Here is a 21,735-nt window from a genome sequence, read left to right on the forward strand (position 1 = left end):
ATTAGACATTGAGGTTGCTTTTATTTATTTTTTCTCTTATTATACTTGGATGAAGATTTGACCATACATCTCTGTACACAATTTGTTTTATTTCCTTTGGATAAATTCCTTTAAGTACATATTATACTTTTTCAGTGGTAAAATGCATTTAAATTCCCCTAGCGGACACTAAGGATACATCTATTCTTATCTTAGTCTTTAGAAACCCCTTTCTCTCCTCACCCCTCTCCCTTACATGGCCTGGCTGCCTGGAAACCATTACTTTCTGTCGGGGAGGGAAAAGGGTCTGGAGAGAATGTGCTCCCTTTGGGAACAGGAGCAGCTCTAATTCGAGAGGTGACAGAGTCCTGACCTCCGCTGTGACGTGGAAGAGGCACCGCCAGCTGTTCCCTGTCTTTGGATTATTTTTAAGTCGGCTATTCCTCAGTGGCACCCAATTTACTGGGTTTTTAAATATGAGATCCATGTATTCAAAATACTCACCAAATATTTTCTTCTGAAATTAATTTGCCATTATGCCATTACTCTTGAAAATACAGAAACTTCTGTAAGTAAAAACAATGGATAGAATTATATTTGAAATGTTTTATGGTGGTGTTTTGAATTCTCAAAAAATGTTTCTTATTTTCTTTATAGATAACATATTTGCAATAAAATCTTGGGCCAAAAGAAAATTTGGACTTGAAGAAAATAAAATTGATAAAAATTTTGGAATTCCAGAAGACTTTGACTACATAGACTAAAATGTCTGATGTTGGTAAAGGATCTATAGGCTTGTGAATATGTAAATTATTTATGTTATCCAACAAAGTGTATATAATTGTCATTTACCGGTAATTGTGATGATCATTCTGTTAATTTTAAATAAAGTATAAGGTGTAGATGTTTTTCATACTCATTGCTTGATGGAAAGCAGGATGGCAGCCATATCCCCATGGTGTTCATCAAAGTAGGCCAGCTCCCTAAGTTAGGTTTACAGAGAATTTTTTTGAGGTCAGAAGCCATTATGAATTGATAACATTTATAGTTCCGTTCAATTATTAAATATTAAGAACTAAGGGTACTTTTGAAGGCTCTATTATACACATGCACTCACACATAAACGCTTGGAAATAACTATAAAACTCTAGCTGCTGCTCTAGTATTTCTCAGTATTTAGTGGAAAATGTGTGTGATGAATTCTCAATATACTGCATTATATTTGCAAATTCCCACAAGGGAAAAAAAATACAGAAAGTTGCTCTTCCTCAAATTTAGAGTTACATAGCAATTTCTCAGATATGAAAACTACTTTCTTTTAAATGTTTGGTGCCTTTCCGTTGTAAAGAACAAGCACGTGGCCCTTTGTCCTGATTTCTGCACATTTTATAAGATGATATAGTCGTGTTAGTATAATTTGGTGATATTTTTTCCAGCTACCTAAGAAACAGGTTAAAAATCACATATGTCCTGTGTATACATCTCTTTCCAGTTCAGCTTAGGCATTTAGAGTATTTGCAGGCACTCCAAGACAAACAGACGAACAAAAAAATAAAATCAAAACTCATGTATGCCAGGAGAAACCAAGATGGCGGCATAGGTAAACACCTGAAATTTGCTGCCTCGCACAACCACTTCAAAAATACAACTAAAAGACAAAACCGACATCATCCAGAACCACAGGAAGGCTGACTGAGTGGAAATTCTACAACGAGAAGGAAAGAGAAAAGCACACTGAGACTCAGAGGAGGTGCAGAAGTAAAGTGCAGAGGTACGGAGGCTCGAGCGCGCGTGGAAAGGGGTGAGCAATGGAGGATACCAGTGTCTTTTGCAATCGGGAGGGAGGCACAAGGTCCCGACGGCCCTGACTCCAGTTCTGGGCGAGTCTCTGGGGACCCTGACTCATACGGGGAGAAACTGGACTGTCTGGCAGCGGGCGGAACTCGAGGGCGGCTTTCTCTCAGAGGTGCTTGCAGTGATTACCAGGACACTGAGACCCGGGACCTCTTAGGGCAGGACTGAGGATCAGCCATAGTTGTTTGCTCCGCCCTGTTGATTCCCTGAGACCCCACCCCACCCAAGCTGTGCGCAGAGGCTTTTGCATATAAATGGGCTGGCCCTTTGAGATCTAAAATTACCTAACAATCTGCAGCTGGGTCAGAGAGACCCAGAACATCCAAAAGAAGGCCCAAGGCCCCACAGCAGCTTGCATTGCTTCACAGTTGGGACTCATCTGGGCACCTCCAAACCCCAAACAAGGAAGAGGAACCTGCAGATCTCTCCATAGCTCATGCTGGGTAGCCTCAGGCAGAGACTAAATTAGCACCTCCTTAGAGATCTAAGAGCCAGTGTACCCAGTGGTCAGATTGGGACCATCCAGATTACAACTTCTCAGATCCATAAGGGACACACTCAGGGGGCAGACTCAGTGAGCACCAAAGCCCCACTGAAGCAAGTCTTGCCCCAGAAGGGTGTCTTCAGCACAGAAGTTCTTCCACTGTAGACACAGCTGATTCTCACAGCCAATTGGCCTGGAGGTCAATTCCTCCCAGTGATACCTACAACAATCAAGGCTTAACTATAACAAGACTGTGCACACAGCCCACAAAGGGGTGCACCAAGAGTGTCCACCCCAGGTAATTGGGGAGGCTGAGCCACTGGGCCCTATAGTGCCGGGAGCCAGTCCATCCTTGCTGCTTGACACAGTCGATGCAGGGAAGAAACATCTGCACAGCATGTGTTTCAAGGGACCTGTCATATATAGCATACTGTTCTTAATGTGTTTGCTCCCCTTAGTGCTATGTGTTTTGGCCAAGGTCACCTCTCCAAGAAAGGTTGTTTCCCCAGGTGGGGATTTTCCCCTGAAGTTAGGGAGGGAGTGAAACCCCTTAACTAAGTGCCAGGTGGGTAGTTAATCACTTTAACTACAAACAATCACGCTTAAGCTACATAATCTTTTACTCCCTGGAATGGAGATAAGAAACGCCCTAACCTTTGGAATAGAAATTGATAGGATTAAAATCAACTGGTATAAATACAGATGTAACAAGGCAGCAGAACACAGAACCTAGAGACAAGACTTGGCTGGAGATCCTACACAGAACCTAGAAACAGAACCTATCGAGAGAACCTGGCTGGAGAACCTAGAGACAGAACCTAGAGACAGGACTTGGCTGGAGATCCTACACAGAACCTAGAGACAGAACCTAGCAGGAGAACATGGCAAAAGATCCTGGACAGAACTTGGCTACAGAACTTGGCTAGAGAACCTAGACAGAACATGGCAGAAGAACCTGGTAACTGAACCTGGCTGGAGAACCTGGAGAACCTAGCGAGAGAACATGGCACCAGAACTTGGTTGGAGATCCTGACCAGAACTTCGCTGGAGATCCTGGAGGGAGTTCCTGGCTAGGCTGCTAATCAACTGAATGCTGCCTCCGTGTCATTCCTTCTTCGCTGACTCCCTCCACACCTTTGGGGACCCCTGGACCTGCTGTGGTTGGAACCCAGCACTATAGGACACCTAGCACAGAAAGCCACTCTATCAACACAGGGAAGCATAAAAAATGTGGAGACAAAGAAACAGATCACAAATGACAGAAATGGAGGAAAGCAAACTACTGGATATAGAGTTCAAAACCACGGTTATAAGGTTTTTCAAGAATTTTCTAGAAACCGCCAGTAAATTTAGTGAGACCCTCGAGGATATGAAAAAGGACCAACTAGAAATTAAGCATACACTGACTGAAATAAAGAATAATATACAGAGATCCAACAGCAGACAAGAGGATCCCAAGAATCAACTCAAAGATTTGAAATACAAAGAAGTAAAAAACACCCAACCGGAAAAGCAAAAAGAAAAAAGAATCCAAAAATATGAAGATAGTGTAAGGAGCCTCTGGGACAACTTTAAGCGTCCCAACATCCGAATTATAGGGGTGCCAGAAGAAGAGAGAGAGCAAGATATTGAAAACCTATTTGAAGAAATAATGACAGAAAACTTCCCCTATCTGGTGAAAGAAATAGACTTACAAGTCCATGAAGCGCAGCGAACCCCAAACAAAAGGAATCTAAAGAGGACCACACCAAGACACATCATAATTAAAATGCCAAGAGCAAAAGACAAAGAGAAAATCTTAAAAGCAGCAAGAGAAAGTCAGTTACCTACAAGGGAGTACCCATACGATTGTCAGCTGATTTCTCAACAGAAACTATGCAGGCCAGAAGGGAGTGGCAAGAAATATTCAAAGTGATGAATACCAAGAACCTACAACCAAGATTACTCTATCCAGCAAAGCTATCATTCAGAATTGAAGGTCAGATAAAGAGTTTCATTGATAAGAAAAAGCTAAAGGAGTTCATCACCACCAAACCAGTATTATATGAAATGCTGAAAGGTATTCTTTAAGAAGAGGAAGAAGAGCCGTAACCGGTTTGGCTCAGTGGATAGAGCATCGGCCTGTGGACTGAAAGGTCCCAGGTTTGATTCCGGTCAAGGGCATGTACCTTGGTTGCGGGCATGTCCCCAGTGGGGGGTGTGCAGGAGGCAGCTGATTGATGTTTCTCTCTCATTGATGTTTCTAACTATCTCTCTCCCTTCCTCTCTGTAAAAAATCAATAAAATATATTTTTTAAAAAGAGGAAGAAGAAAAAGGTAAAGATAAAAATTATGAACAACAAATACATATCTATCAACAAGTGAATCTAAAAATCAAGTGAATAAAAAATCTGATGAACACAGTAAACTGGTGAATATAATAGAATCAGGGGCATAGAAAGGGAGTGGACTGACAATTCTCGGGGGAGGGGGGGAAGGGGTGTGGGGGATGTGGGAAGAGACTGGACAAAAATCGTACACCTATGGATGAGGACAGTGGCGGGGTAAGGGCAAAGGGTGGGGTGAGAACTGGGTGGAGGGGAGCTATGGGGGGAAAAAGAGGAACAACTAGTAATCTGAACAATAAAGATTTATTTTAAAAAAACAACTCATGTATGCCTTAATTTTTTTTCACAATGTTCCAATTTTTATATTCTTTTAGTAACTTGAATGAGACACTCCATATGTCTGAAATGACCCAAATGGCATTCAAGCCATTTGTGGTGAATCTGGCCTTTGTATTACATGGGCCTACTTAATAATTTCCTCAAGGTGAGGGGGAGCCAATTGGTCCATCTTTGTTCTTGAGGCCAGTTTATGTTGTCTTAGGGCAAGAGCTCCTACAGGAGAAAGTATTTGATGTAAGGGACAAAGGACAAAAAATAAAAATAACCCATCATAAGCCTTCCCATAAAAGATTAATTGTGGGAATTCAAAAATTTCTCAGACCTGGTTTGCTTGCTATTTATTAGAAAACTAGAGGACCGGTGCACTAATTCGTGCACCAGTGGGGCCCTTCAGCCTGGCCTGTGGGATCGGGCCAAAACTGGCTCTCTGACATCCCCCAAGGGGTCCCTGATTGTGAGAGGGTGCAGGCCAGGCCGAGGGACCCCACTGGTGCATGATTGGGATGGGGAGACACGCGGAAGTTTGGCCAGCTGGGGAGGGACTGCGGGAGGGCTCCAGGGCATATCCAGCTTGTCTCACTCAGTCCTGATTCGCCGGACTCCAGCAGCAAGCTAACTTACCAATCCAAGCATCTGCCCCCTGGTGGTCAATGCACGTCATAGCGACTCGTCAACTGGTCGACTGTCTGCCCCCTGGTGGTCAGTGCACATCATAGCGAGTGGTTGAGCAGCCTTAGCATATCATTAGCATATTATGCTTTGATTGGTTGAATGGCTGACTGGTCAACCGGACACTTAGCATATTAGGCTTTTATTATATAGGATGTGTTCTCTTGTTTAGAGAGAAGATATGTATGTTCAAAAGGAAACCATTTGTAATGATTCCTAAAAGATTCTATTTTATAACTAGTTCGGCAACATTTTTTTTTAATTGAGTCTGTCTTATGGGGCTAGCATGAATGATGAGATGAGGTCTGTACATGAGCTAACGAGAGGCTGTGGTACCCTCCTAAGCCAGTAGTGTTCTGGGAAATGTTTAAATTACTCCTTAAAAAGTGGGGACAGGGCCTTATTTATAGTAGTTTCTGCCTATTTATGTGATGTAAATAATCCCAGTATAGCCAATTTCCAATTATCTAATGTGATGACAGTACAGAGTGGGTAAAAGATGCTCAGTAGCACACCATTATATACATTTTTTCCTGCCATTCAGATACATTAGCTATAAATAATCTCAAGAGCAAAGGTAATGGTAAAATGTAAAATAGAGAGGTACATTTTTAGTTTTAGTTCCATTGTTTTTAATATAATTTATCTTAGTTTCTATAATTTAATATTTTTAATGTAATTTAATCTTTATTAATGGCTGCTTAACAGCTGGCTCACTCTGTTACTTAACAGTTAGTTGGCTTGCCTACTCCAGCACTTCGCTCCTCTTAATCTTTCAGAGTTGCTTTTGAGTTTGCTCTTCCCTGAAATTAGAGATACTAGTCAAGAAGCCTAGAGGCATTAGTCCAGCCAAGCACTAGATAATCTGTAGTCCTGGGTTGGTTTTGTTATTGATCTGAAGATTGAGTACAACTTGGGTGGACTTAGAGTCAAATTACTAGTGATCCAGGATCAAATTTGATTCAGTAAATAATGTCATAATTGATACTCCTCATATCTTTTCAGTGAATTGTGAAGTTTAAAAGATACCTATCAACCTTCACATGTAGTTATTTTTAAATCTCTCAATTCTATTTTTAAATGATTCTAGGAAAGATTTTATAGTCTTCTAGTTAGTTTCACAGTTGTTCATGGCCAGATCAGATCACTGAAATGTCCCTTCTGAAGTTGGGCTAGGACCAAAGCAATTCATAAGGAAGAATTGGAATGACTTTTCCCTCTGCCTTTTGCCACATAATTAATCTAATGGGATTACAAAGTTCTTGGCCTGTTTCAGAAATAGATGCTATTATCCTTTACTTTATCCAAAATGATTCTCTTTAAGGGATTAGAAAAGGAAATGAGTATATCTGGCAGCCAAGAAGCCAGAACCACCCTAATCTTGAACAGAAAAGTCTAAATTGGAAAGCTGATAATAGTCTTTTGAAAATATGATTGGAGTAGTTTAGAAAACAGTTTTCAGCTAATATGGCATCGTTTGGTAAGAGTGGTTACAGATAGTGGGAAAATTATTTCTAAACTCCCTTTCAGGATATGTTTCCTGAATATATAACAGGAGGAAAAGTTAGTGCATTATGATACACACACACACACACACACACACACACACACACACTACTTATTCCAGCTTGATTTTTTTTAAAATGATTGTGAGAGATAGAGGTCAGGTAATATGATTGTCTTTGGAAGTACTTGTTGAATCTCAAGGCGAATTTGCCAAGATTGCCAGCTGCCACCTTGACAGCCAAATTCAAGGCCTGATCTCACAGTCCTTGAGCTAAGAATGTCTTTTTACTTTTTTAAATGATGTAAAAATAAACAGGAATATTGCAACATAGGCTGAATATTGCAACAAGGCCTAAAATATTACTGTCTGGCCCTTTACAGAAGAAGTTTATCAGACTCCAAAATTTCAAAACCTGACAACCTGTGGGCTAGATAGGACCGACAAGAGGCATTTTATTCTGCCTTAACTATCATTTTTTAAAACTGTGTTGCAACATATCCACATGTAAAATGTCATACAAATTCAGATTTTCAGCTTCTTTTGGGAACTGGATGATTTAGCTACCCGAAGTCCTCCTTCTACATGCAGCAAATTAACTAGAGGTGAGTGGGGCTGGAGCAATGGTAATGGGTTCATTTCTTAGAGCAATGCCAGCATATAGCTTTCTTTTTTAAGTCCCAGTTTCATTCCAAGTTGACAGACTGACTTAAGATCAAACTTATAAGTTCAACTTTTCATATCCCAGGGAAAAAATACTGGTGCTATTTTTTAAATTGAGATTACATTAAATTTCTTAATTAACATAGGAAGAACTGATAGTTTGATGATAAGACAGCCTATTCAAGAACAAGGGATGTCATTCCATTTGCTCAAGCATCCTCTTGGGTTTTTCCAATAGTTTTATAGTGTGCTTCACATAGATTTCACACTTCTTAAGTATATTCTTAAGTATTTTATCTTTTTTGTTGCCATTATAAATGGATTTTTCTCTTTCATTTTATTTTCTAATTGGTTATAACATGTATCTGAAGGCTATTGGTTTTGCATATTAATTTTAAATCCTGCTATCTTGTTAAATTGTTTTTGTTTGAATTTGTTTTATAATTTATTCTCTGAGGGTTTTCAGGTATCCTATTTTCAAATACACTATAGTTTAAATTTTTCTAATTCTTATGCTCATAATTGTGGTGTTAGTATACCACACATCACCAATTTTTATCTAATTGCATTGGCTAATGCCACTTGTAAAATTGTAGTATAGAGAACATCTCTGTCATGTCTCTGACCTTAGTAGGAATGCTCTTAGTATTTCTTCATTAAGTAAAATACTGGATTTTTATAATATGTAATTTATAATGCTAAGGAAGCAGTCAACTAGCCCAATTTTCTCAAGTATTTGTATAAGGAATGCTTGAATTTTTCATAGGCTTTGTCAGCCATCTCTGGAGATAAGCATATGATCTTTCTCCTTAAGTCTATTAATAAGGTGAATGTTATTAATATATTTTCTAACACTCAGCCATCCATAAATTTCAGACATAAAACCTACTTAGATATGGTGAATTATTTTCTCAATATGATGTTAGAGTCTATTTGCTGACATTTTATTTATAATTTTTGCATCAATATTCCTAAGTGCTGCTGGCCTAATAATTTTTTTTAAATATATTTTTTATTGATTTTAGAGAGGAAGGGAGAGGGAGAGAGATAGAAACATCAATGATGAGAGAGAATCATTGATTGGCTGCCTCCTGCACGTCCCCCGTGGGGACTGAGCCTGCAACCCAGGCATGTGCAGTTGACCAGAATCGAACCTGGGACCCTTCAGTCTGCAGGCCAATGCTCTATCCATTGAGCCAAACCAGCTAGAGCTATAATTTTTTTTAATGTACTGTATTTACAGATTTGGATATCAGTATTATACTTTCTTCTTTAAAAAGATATGGAAGTTTTCCTTCCTTGGCTCTGAAACAATTTATGTATCATTGGGATTATCTGGTCTCTAATGATACTCAATTATAAATTCAAACAAGAAAACCAAAATTAGCTCCTTTTTTACACCTGGATCAACACTATTTTGTTTTTCATTTAACAGTTTGAAAAATTTATTTTGTTCAAAAAGATTGTTTTACTTGTTATGTACTATTTCTTCATAAAGGTAGACTACGATGATGGACATTCGGTTTGTTTCCAGTTTCATGTTATTTCAGACAATATTTTCAAAGAACATTTCCAAACATAGCTGTTTGCATATTTGGGGGAGTTCTGAGGATGAATTTCTGGACATTCTCCCCCCAAAAGAGTCCCTGTTCATGAAGAATATGAGAAATATAACAGCTGAATTTTGTAGAAAAGCAGAGGAAGGATAATAGCTTTGAGAACTTTTTAAATTGCTTTTTTCGTGGATTTTCAGTAATATTTTCTTCAAAAGATTTGCATAACACAGACAAAGTGTGGTGAAGGCCATGGGTGGAGGAGGGGTGTGGGGTGGAGGGGCTCAATGGAGGGAAAAGGGGAAATATCTGTAATTCTTTCAACAATAAAGATAAAATTTTTAAAAATATTTGTATAAAATGAGCTGGGAATCTATTATCAAAAACAGATTTGTAAAAAATACTGCCTTTTAGCTGGAATTTATTAATGAAAGGGAAAATTTATAATTACTGTTCAGTTGTCATTAGGCCAAAGATTGGCTTTCATAAGTCCAAATGCTTTCTGAGAAACGTCTCTAAAACGTACCATGCCAATCTGGAGACCGGATCTGCAGCAGAAAGGGTGTGTGCGTTTGCAAGCCTGCACTTGGAAGGCATCGTGTTTCTCATAACATTTTGAAAAGTAACTATGAGAACTTTTTATACACTTCAACTGAACAGATGTTGATTTTTTTTCTGTCCAGTTGTGGTGTTATCATGTTTAAGCATACTTCTTGCTTGCATGCGTTTTCTGTGTTATGTGAGCTCTGGGGACCCACACCTGACTGAGTTTAACTTGCTTAGCAAGTTTCCATCTGAGCAGATTTGGTTTGATTCTTAGGTCAACTGGAAACAAATATTTGCCTTTAAGTACACTAATAAAATTAGTTTGTATCTACAGGCCTGTTGGTTTGATTTTTAACAGGTAAAATTTTACTTTTAATAACAACAGTTCCCTTAATGGATCCAGAAAGGTAACTTCCTTTTTGGGACAGTGTCAACATTTGCTGTAGCACAGCTTCAGGGAAGAGAGTACCTGGGTATCAGAATTATTTTGCATAACCATAACTGAAAGTATCTAAGAGGTTGCTTACCTTTTCTCCTATATGAACAGAACATTTACAATCACTGACAGCCACATTATATTGCAATGTTAACTGTGTTGTAATAAGACCATTTGAAGAGTAGGTAGTAATACTGGAATGAAATATATTTTGAAGGGTCGGATGATTTTCTCCCTACCAGACAAAAGCTCCTTGTGAGGGCATGTTGATTTTTCATCTCTGAAGGCCCAGAGCACCTCACATAGTATTTGACACAAAAGAATTACAACTTCATAATCTCTTGCCTCAAATAGACTCTCAAGCATTGCTTATCAAGGCTTTTACTTGAAGTTATAATTGGCCTTTTTCCAGAAAGGCTATAAGGCAGCCCTTACTTTCAATCAGCTTTTCCTCTCAGTCTCTACAATTATTTCAAACATTTGCCATCCAGGCCCCTCTACTCAACCTCACTTTTCTCAATTTTCTCTGTTTAATGCCATTAAAAAAAAAAAAAAAGTTGAGCCCTTCAAGCATAATCTCAACTCCATAGCCCTCCTTCCTAGAATTGTTTTCATTCCCATATTTCCTGTTTAAGCCACCTCTCTCCTGTTGCCCAGGATTCAACTTCCTCCTGGTTGCTCCAAGACCTTTGCTTCATCTTTCTCCTCTTCACCCCCTCACCCCATCCCCAATATTTTCACTCTTTCTATTGCCTGATCTTTCTTAACACATCCCTACAGTGTTTCATCAAACTACATTTACTAGCTAGAATAAAATACCATTCCTTCCTTTTATATTCTGATGCCCTAGAGTTCAGCTAAATTGTTCAAGTCATTCCTTGGAATATGTTATTCACATTCATTCAACATACTTTGTCCTCCATTCATCAAATATATATATTTATAAATACCTGAGGATATGTTGTTACTGATTTCACAGAGAGGAAGGGGGAGGGAGGGAGGAGAGAGAGAGAGAGAGAGAAGAGAAACATCATTGTGAGAGAGAAACAACAAATGGTTGCCTTCCATATAAACCCCAACTGGGGATGAAACCTACAACTGAGGTATGTGCCCTGATCCAGAATTGAACCCAAGACTTTCCAGTGTATGGAACAACGCTCCAACAAACTGAGTCACACTGGCCTGGGCCATTCATTCATTAATTCATTTGAATGTTCATTGAATAATCTCATATTTACTGGGCATTATACTAGACAAATTAATTCTATAGTCCTGGCCTCAAAGAATTTCAATCAAGTAAATAAGGCAGCCACACAAACAGGCAATTACAAAGCCATGATGAAAGCCAAGGAGAGGAGTGTACATGGTGTTATGGTAACACTGAAGAGGAGCGTGCACCTCACCAACCTAAACTCACACTCTAGGGTTTAGATCTATAGATTTAAAGTTGATACTGGATGAGGTCTCCTTTGGAAATTATTCTTTCTATTTTGGAATCCAATTCTTGATATTTGTTTAATAAATTCATGCTGGGAAACACCATTGTATTTTAATAACTAAATAATTTTAAATAGTAAGAAAAATATACATATATAAATTATTTTTTTATTATGAACTAGAGGCCCGGTATACAAAAATTTGTGCACTCGGGGGAGGGGGGGTCCCTCAGCCCGGCCTGTGCCCTCTTACAGTCTGGGACCCCTCGGGGGATGACCATCTGCTGGCTGAGGCCTGCTCCCCAAGGGATTGGGCCTAAGCTGGCAATCAGACATTCCTCTGGCAGCCCTCGGGGGATGTCCACTTGCCAGCGGGGAGCAGACCTAAGCTGCAGTCAGACATCCTCAGTGCTGCTGAGGAGGCAGGAGAGGCTCCAACCACCACTGCTGTAGTGGCAGCTGTCAGCCTGGCTTGTGGCTGAGCAGAGCTCCTCCCATGTGAGAGCTCACAGACCACCAGAGGGCAGCTCCTGCATTGAGCGTCTGCCTCCTGGTGGTCAGTGTGTGTCATAGTGACCAGTCATTCCCAGTCTTTCTGCTGTTAGGGTCAGTTTGCATATTACCTTTTTACTATATAGGATAGAGGCCTGGTGCACGGGTGGCGGCCGGCTGGTTTGCCCTGAATGGTGTCCCGGATCAGGGTGGGGGTCCCGCTTGGGTGCCTGGCCAGCCTGGGTGAGAGGCTGAGGGCTGTTTTCAGGCTGCCCGCACCCACTTCAGGGTGGGGGTCCCCACTGGGGTGCCTGGCCAGCCTGGATGAGGGGCTGAGGGCTGTTTTCAGGCAGGCCAAGCCTGCAACTGAAGCCTCCAGTCTCTCCTTTTTTTATTTTTATTTTTTATTCTGGGATTTATTTACCTTCTGTAATTGAAACTTTGTTGTGGCTCCAGCTCCGAGGCCGGCTGGCTGAAAGCAGGTATCTGGGGTTTGTTTAGCTTCTATAATTGAAACATTGTTGCTTAGAGTGTAGCTTAGAGCTGGGCCACGGCAGGCGGGGAACCTTGGCTTCCTCCATCACCGGGGCAACCAAGCCTCATGTTCGCTTCAGCTGCGTGGCTGTCGGCTGCCATCTTGGTTGGCAGTTAATTTGCATATCACCCTGATTAGCCAATGGGAAGCATAGCAGAGGTATGGTTAATTACCATGTTTGTCTATTATTAGATAGGATAAGATTATGGTGTTTTTATTTTTTATTTATTTTATTTTTTATTTTGTTTTATTGCTTAAAGTATTACAAAGAGTATTACATATGTCTCCTTTTTTTTTTTCCCTCTTGACCTTCCCCCGGCCTCCCCTACCCCCCAGTGTCTTGTGTCCATTGGTTATGCTTATATGCATGCATATAAGTCCTTCAATTGATCTCTGACCCCCCTCCCACCCTCCCCGGCCTTCCTGCTGTAGTTTGACAGTCTGTTCAATGCTGCTCTGCCTTTGTATATATTTTTGTTCATCAGTTTATAATGGTCTTTATTATCCATAAATGAGTGAGATCATGTGGTATTTTTCTTTCATTGACTGGCTTATTTCACTTAGCATAATGCTCTCCAGTTCCATCCATGCTGTTGCAAATGGTAAGAATTCCTTCTTTTTTACAGCAACATAGTATTCCATTGTGTAGATGTACCACAGTTTTCTAATCCATTCATCTGCTGATGGGCACTTACATATATAAATTATTGCTATTCAAAGTTTCTACTGCCATATGCTTTCTATATATATAAAAGCCTAATATACAAATTGTCTCCATGGGAGTTTGACCAGGAGACCGGGAGTTCAATCGCTCGCTATTATGTGCACTGACCATCTGGGAAGGGAGGCCACGGCCGGCAGATCACTGGCCAGGCTTAGGGACACTACCCATGCTGAATTTTGTGCATCGGGCCTCTAGTCTTAATAAAGGTGAAAATAGGATATATACATTTATAATTGCTTGTATATATGCACACAAAAAATGAAAGAATGTACAGGAAACTTATAAACAGTGGTTACCTGTGCGAGAAGGGTTTTTTCTTTGTTCCTTTCTATAAACTTTATTTCAAACTCTGAATTACTTGTTCAAAAGATAAGTTATAGCAGAAATTCTAAAGGTCTCTACAGCAGCTGTCCACCACTTTCCCCATCTTATTTTTTCCATTTCTTGTAACATGAAACAAATCAAGCTAGTTTGGTCTCTTAATTAGAATCATTAGCATGCAAATTTTGCTCATCTGAGCCATTCATCAGATATATCCTGTATCTAAGCCCATTTTTTCCGGGTCCAGCTCAGGTCCAGCATTCTTCATGAGGCTTCCGGCCATAATGCCAGCTCATGTGAAAACAGTGTGGGGTAGTGGGTTTGGAGTCAAACAAGTTTGGGTTCAAGTGGTGTGGGCTCTAACTGCTTGAATCTAGGCAAGCTACTAACATCCCTACACCTTCATGCCCACTTTCTTAAATGCAGATAGAACAATTGGCCTCACAGATGTTGAGTTGGGAGAATGGAATGAAATAATACAGACACAGCAATTAATGCTGTGATCTAGCTCTGAATATGTATTCAATGGGAGATGGTTATATCACTCAGAACATTTTGGAGGTTCTTGCCAGGAGAAAATATTCTATGCAAATGCAATCACAGATGTGGATGTGAGGGTGATCTGGCTGAGACATCTGTCATCCTATTGATCACCAGGGTTGATTCCAAGGATCTGCCTGGGCGGGTGTCCCCCTCCCTCACCAATCCATGTGCATCCCTCCCGAAGCTGTGTGCTCGGTGGAAGAGGACTGTCTTTCCCCCAGCGGAGAGGATTGGTCTTCGGTCAAGGGTATACGAGCAGCTGCACTCCCTTGGTAGAACCTCCAAATATGCTCTCAAATACAATGACAGGTGTCACTGCCTTCCAGGGCCTGGGCTCCACCAGACCTCACTCTTACCCTGGAGTCCTTGCTGCTGGGGAGCCTCCTTTCCCTGTCTCTCCTCCTCCCCTTCACCATGCCTCCCAACCAGCAACATCTATATTCAGGACACTGTCTACTCCTTCCAGGACAAGGGAAGGTGAGACAGGAATCCCAGAAGAGGGGACACATAATAGTAAAACACTATTTCGTATAGTGGTCAGGGTCTGCGGTAAAATTTCTCATGTGTTCATGGGCTTCTTTGGCCATATCTGGAAATCTGAACCACCAGCTCTAAAATTGTTTCTATGGGAAACTATGTCCCAAGTGCCTAACAACTGACTTAGAAACGAACTATTGGAATGCAGCTCGTTTGGGGACTGTCTGCAGATCAACATTCACAACTCATGGTCAATGAAAAAGGAAATGACATTTATTCTGTTATTACTGAAACCTACCGCACATACATTTCTACAACTTTTTCTTGAGGACACCAACAAAAGTTATTTAAAATAGCAGCCCATAAAACCAGCAGATTGAACTGATGTTCTGGGCCTAATTGTATTTGAGCTACTAACTCCAGCAACTCAGATGTGCATGTTAGGAGTCTTTTAGAAGTTTTAGGATTTAGTTCGTGTAAGGAAGGCAGAAAACGCCTTCCCTTCGCAGCACTCCCCTTGTGGTTATGTAACTGCTGCGCCGCTGCAGCAGCGTGCTCCCCGCCCCCTCCCTCCTCACAGCTTCTCTGCCCATGTATGGTAACTGTTCCACAGCAGCTCTTGGTACTGAAGTGAGCAAGTCGAACCCTTATTAGGATCCAAGCTTAAAAGTTAGGCAGTCCAGGGGCTAAGATTAAGAATCTCCTATTTGTAGATACTATATGGGTCAACTAAACTGGGTTTGGGACCAAGTTATTCAGGGAGGAAGAAGTATGAATATCAATGATCTATCTATATGAGGTTGGTGTCCTAACAGAAAACCAATCACTTGCCCTGTTTTAAGTTTCTCCTGTCATGAGTCCCAAGAAAGCATTTTTTTTTAAATTCTTATATTTCCATTTTGTGTAATCACCACAAAGAGCATGAGGTATGCCTTTTCTCTACCCTTTTCTCCCTTTTTATGCCCTTGTGTGTATGTGGACAAAAGCAACTTCCATTGTACTCTTTGCTATTTATTCCAGGTTCACACTCAGTCCCTGAGTTACTCACCCTCTCTTTTAAAATAGTTTCTCTAAGAGGGAGGGGGGAAAAGCACAATGAGGCAGCCTGTTAATTCTCTCTTTCCACCCCCTGACAAAGGCAGTTCTCAAGAAGGGTAAGGTATGAGCATTTAATATATCTCAGTAAAGTTTATGAAGATACCTTACCCAGAGTGTTTGCCTTGTTCAAAGGATAGTTGTAACTTTTTAAGAATTAGGAAAATTAAGCAGGCTGAAACATTTTTAAAAAAATATCTTGGAACACCAGAGATCTCTAGTCACTTATGAAATGCCTCCTTTACACCATTCACAAAGGCGATAACAAGGTCCAAGTCCTAAAGATAACAAATCTTGATGCACAAACTGAAATGGAAGTAGACACTTACATGTCAATAAGTGCTGTAATAAAATTTTTCCCAGGGTGCTGGGAGTCCGGGTGAATGAGTAACTGCCCAGGGACAGTTCAAAAGACCTCATAGAGAAACGACTGGTTCATTGGTCTGAGCCCTTAGAGGCAAGGGATCCTGAGCAGGGCAGTGAGGAGACAATCTGAGGGGGTGAATGTTGGTACTTTAATTCACTCTTGCAATCAATAAATCTTTATTGGGTGCTTATTAGGTGCTAAGGGTACCATGGTAAACAAGTTTCATGGAGATTATGGCTTAATGTGGAAGACTGAACAAAATATATCACAGCAGTTGCACTAGCTACCATGACCAAAAATGCAGAGCACTAAGAGAGAGTTTAACCAAATGATCTTGTGGATCGGAGTGGGATGGTGTCGGTGTGCAGGTGTCAGGGAAGAAAACAACATTAAAAAGTAGACCTAAAGCTTCATGGAGGTAGAGGGAACCATGCGTGTGAAGATTTCCCATGGGAAAAACATGCTTCGAAGGAGGAGGGGGAGGCAATGAGACAGCCCCACACCCAGGAAAGGGAGTAGGTTGTAGGGGGGCCAGAGAAGTAGATCGATCCTTCCGGGTTTGTAGGAACTGTCACAGATTTGGGACTTTGTGGACAATGGAAAGCCATTGAATAGTGTAAGCAAAAGAAATAACATGATTAGATCTGGATTTTTAAAATGTGACCACTGTGTAGAGTAGTGACCACAAAACTTTTTAAATCATGTACCTCTATCAATAATAAAACATTTAAAACCTGCATGCTAATTACAAGTATGTTTGTTATTAAATAATATTATGTGTGTTATACAAAATATGGAAAAGCAGTCATTTTAAAGAATGCGATAAATGAAAGCCCTGAGATTTTCTTCCCACACCCAACAGCTCGCCCGTGCACTCTGCAGGGCAGGTCCCATCTGGGAGGCTGCTGGTGTGTGGTGTGGAAGGGGAGCAGGACTAGGGGTGGAGAGACAGGTTATGTTTAGGTAATAATACAGGTGAGAAGTGGTGGGAGGCTTGGGTTGGGCAAGGAATGGGAGAGGTAGACAGATTTTATTTGATTTTTAAAATATATTTTTTATTGATTTCAGAGAGGAATGGAGAGGGAGAGAGAATTATTCCTGATGAGAAAGAAGTCATTGATCGGCTGCCTCCTGCACGCCCCCTACTGTGGATCGAGCCCACTACCTGAGCATGTGCCCCAACTGGGAATCAAACCATGACCACTTGGTTCATAGGTCAATGCTCAACCATTGAGCCGCGCCAGCTGGGCAAGGTAGACAGATTGTAAACATCTTTTGCAGGTTGAATAGAGAAGACTTGATGATTGGTTAGATGGGATGGAGGTGGGGGTGGAGGCTGAGGAAGGAAGACAGTGTTAAAGGTAACTGCTAGTTTCTGGTATAACTTCTCAAATGGCGATGTCATCTTGAACTTTAAAATAAGTTGAATAAAAAAGTCTGCCATTTAAATTTTGGAGGGGAAAAAAAGAAAGAGCTCTTATAGTCATTTGTGGGGTGTGTGTGTGTGTGTGTGTGTGTGTATCTATGTTAATTGTTTGTTTTTGTGAGAGGGATTTCTTCTACCCCTCAAGTGTTCTGTTCTTATCTTTTATCCAAGGAGAGGAAATTCCGATAGAAAGCCAAGATTTCTAAGGCTCCACCTTTCTCTCTCTTGCTTGCCCTCCTGCTTTCTCTCTTGGTACTGACTACATTCTGAGTTGTAAAAATTCAGGAATACTGCCCTGGCTGGTGTAGCTCCGTTGGTTGGCCTTCATCCCAAGCACCAAAGGGTTGGCGGTTTGATTCCCAGTCAAGGTACATGTCCAGGTTTGGGGCTCAATCCCCATGTTGGAGGCAGCCTTATTATTTGAAGTTTTGATTGTGACATATAATTAAATTACATATAAATTATGACTCTGCCTTTTCCCACTGATCCATTTTATGACACTTAGTACATTTTCAGAACCACTTCATTCTATTTCTCAACATGTAATACACTGAAAGCAATGCTATTCACACATTTTAAAAATGGAGGAGGCTCTCCCTCCTGGGAGCACACCCACACCTTTCTCCCCCCTCAGGCTTGCATTTCTCAAACTCTATGAGACCCCACAAGACTTGCAACCAGGGGAGCACTGGGCAGTAGCACCTCATCCTGGGCTAAGCCCCTGAACCTGTCTCTAAGGCCCCCTTTCCCCTGACTTTCCAAAGAGCCAAAGCAGACCTGTCTAGGCTCTCTCCTGTTGCCTCTTCTATCCTAGGCCCTTCCTTGTTTCACTGTCACCAGCTTTCATAAACATACTCTCAAAATCAATCAATCAGCCCTCGCTGGTTTGGTTCAGTGGATAGAGCGTCAGACTGCAGACTGAAGGGTCCCAGGTTTGATTCCAGTCAAGGGCACATGCCCGGGTTGCGGGCTCGATCCCCAGTTGGGGGCGTGCAGGAGGCAGCCAATCAATGATTCTCTCTCATCATTGATGTTTCTATCTCTGCCTCCCTCTCCCTTCCTCTCTGAAATAAAAATATATTTTAAAAAATCAACCAGTCAATAGAATAAAATAATTTTAAAAATAAAAAATGGAGGAATTGTCGTTAGTCTCATAGGTAGATGGCAAGCATCTGCCAGAGAACTAGCTGGAAATCCCCTCCTTAAGGAAGCCCTTGGCTCAGCACTTACCTGTAGGCAAGTGTCAGCTGCAGCTACTCTTGAAAAACCACAACTACTTATAGTGATTATGAGGATACAAAAAGATAACAGATAGAGATCATTCTGTAAACTGTAAGTTCGTATATGAATGTACATTAATGCCTTTAAAACAAAATTATCTTTAAGTACTCCTGAAGTAGCAACTTTTATAGAAATGGAACACATCAATAAATGAAACATGAGGCATTGTCATAGCCACAGTTCTCTGCCAAATTAAAAGTCTGCTTGGACGGTTTTGAGTTGGGAATGATATTTAGGATGAAAACACAATGGAGGGTCTCAAAAAATAAAAAATGGAACCGCCTATGACCCAGCGATAGCACTTCTAGGTATATATCCAAAGAAACCCAAAACACTAATTTGAAAATTATATTCATTGCAGCATTACTTACAATTGCCAAGATATGGAAGCAACCCAAGGGCCCATTAATAGACAAGTGGATAAAACAGTTGTGGTACAAAATTGGTAGTTACAAAATAGTCACGGGAATGTAAAGTACAGCTTAGGGAATACAGTCAATAATATTGTAATAATTATGTATGGTGCTAGGCAGATATTGGAAATATTGGAGCGAATACTTTCTAAAAGATGTGATTGTCTAACCAATACATTGTATATCTGAAACTAATACAAAATATTAAATATAAACAGAAATAGAAAAATAAAATAATTTTAGAAACATAAAAATGTTTGGTACATATATATGATGGAATATTCCTTGGCCATGAAAAAAGAATGAAATCTTGCCATTTGCAGCAGCATGGATGGACCTTGAGGGTATTATGGTAGTGAAATAAGTCAATCAGAGAAAGACAAATACCATATGATTTCACTGATATATGGAATCAACAGAACAAAGTAAACGAACAAACAAAATTGAAATAGACTCAGACAGAGGTCAGACTGGTGGTTGCCAAAGAGGAGGGGCGTTGGGGGACTGGGTGGAAAAGGTGAAGGGATTAAGAAGTACACATTGGTAGTTAACAAAACAGTCACAGGATGTCGAGTACAGCCTGGGAAGTGTGGTCAATAATATTGTAATAATTATGTACGGTGCCAGGTGGGTACTGGAAGTATGGGGCGGGGGGGATTACCGTGTAAGGTATATGATTGGCCACTATGTTGTACATCTGAAACTTATACAAAATAGTGCTGAATGTAAACTCTGGCCTTAAAGTAACAATTTTAAAAATAGGTTTTTCTATACCCTGTTAGATGTTCATAATTACTTTGCTCCACATTCTTAGTTATGAAAATTAGTAAGCAAGCCACAGATTTGGGCCTGCTCCATGGTCCTAAAGTACAGAAGGGATATTATGTATGAACTTAGAAAAGGCCTGGCTAGTTTTCTCCAGAGAAGAGAGTTCGAATAACACTTGAACTAATTTCAAGGAAATACAACTTTATATACACTTGACAACTACTTTGGAGAAAGAAGGGTTTTCTTTAATCAGTTAGATATCTAAAAATCATTTGTAATGATCACATTCGTTGTTTGTGTTTAGAAACCACTGCTGAAATTGTGATCGGAAGTTATAGTTGGGTTCTGTGCTCGCTGTGGCCTGTGCTCGCTGGTTAAGTGGCAGCCCCATACAGCAGAAATCCCGGCTTTTGTTTCAACGTCCTGAGCCCTAGAAAGGGTAGTCAATTCCTGGTTATAGGTAAGCTGCTGGTTTAAATGCCAAGGGGTACAGAGAGGATCAGTGGTCATAGTCAAAACGTCTTGGCCAGAAACATGGATGGAAGACTTCCCTGCTATTTAAAAGAAACTCACCCAGGCTGAGAGGAAAAGGGAATAGAGGGAACACTGGGGGCCCTGAGAGTTGAGGGGTCCTGTACTCTGCTTCTTAGCTGTACCACTAAGGACAAGGCAAGACCCCAGAGAGAAATGGCTATGAAGTGTGTAGTTGGGCAAGGATCCCCATGTCCAAACATGGCCCTGAGGCAGCCAAGAGGTCCAGACCTGGGCAGGCATCTTTGCAGCAGGTCCCTTCTGTGAACAGAGGACCAATGCACATGCCCCTGAAACTATGTAAGCCCCTGGAGCGTTGGCACAGTCTTAGGAAACAGGGAGGGAGAGCCTCAGAAAGGGCGGGGTTAAATCTCCCATCTATAGGATGGGGCTTGAAATGGGAAATAAAATTCTGTTTCTTGCAAAAGTGAGTTTGGGGACTGAGATTTATAACCACTACAAAGGGCAAGCTCTTTTTTTTTTTATGAAGTGAAGAAATGCACTTTAGTGTAGCATGTCCAGACAATTGTATACATTCCAGAACAGTAGGGTTTGAGTGAGTGAGGGTTAACTCTGCCAGCACGCTAAAATGAGAAAACACAGAAGGGCTTTTCAGTGCCAAGTCAGTCATTCAAACAGTTAACGAGATGGGATTGAAAAGCTTGCATAGGCCTGGCCAGCGTGGCTCAGCAGTTGAGCCTTGACCTACGAATGAGGAGGTCACTGGTTTGATTCCCGGCCAGGGCACATGCCCAGGTTGTGGGTTCAATCCCCAGTGTGGGGCATGCAGGAGGCAGCTGATCAATGATTCCCTCTCATCATTGATGTTTCTCTCTCTCTCTCCCTCTCCCTTCCTCTCAGAAATCAATAAAAATAAATAAATAAAAACAAAAGCTTGTATAGGATTGGGACTTTTGACAGGTATAGCAAAGAGCCTTATGGGATTTTAGGCTTCAGAGGCCACTTACCCTG

General features: G+C 40.9%; 1 protein-coding gene across 2 annotated transcripts in view; it reads left to right on the top strand.

The window, feature by feature from the left end:
• MND1 (meiotic nuclear divisions 1) overlaps positions 1-21,735 on the top strand; it is a 95,291-nt gene that overhangs the window by 51,091 nt on the left and 22,465 nt on the right. The window contains exon 8 of one of the 2 annotated variants that reach the window (XM_070415338.1): positions 637-842. The exons of the other annotated variant lie outside the window; for it this stretch is intronic. Coding sequence (XP_070271439.1) covers positions 637-743 — 107 coding nt within the window. The 3' untranslated portion in view covers positions 744-842. Of the gene's footprint in view, positions 1-636; positions 843-21,735 lie in introns of those variants that run through there. 2 annotated transcript variants of the gene reach the window in all.

The sequence above is a fragment of the Myotis yumanensis genome, unplaced genomic scaffold (genome assembly GCF_028538775.1).
Source record: "Myotis yumanensis isolate MYYU_CA2020_CCGP unplaced genomic scaffold, mMyoYum1.0.hap1 SCAF_5, whole genome shotgun sequence".
In the NCBI taxonomy this organism is placed as follows: Eukaryota; Metazoa; Chordata; class Mammalia; order Chiroptera; family Vespertilionidae; genus Myotis; species Myotis yumanensis.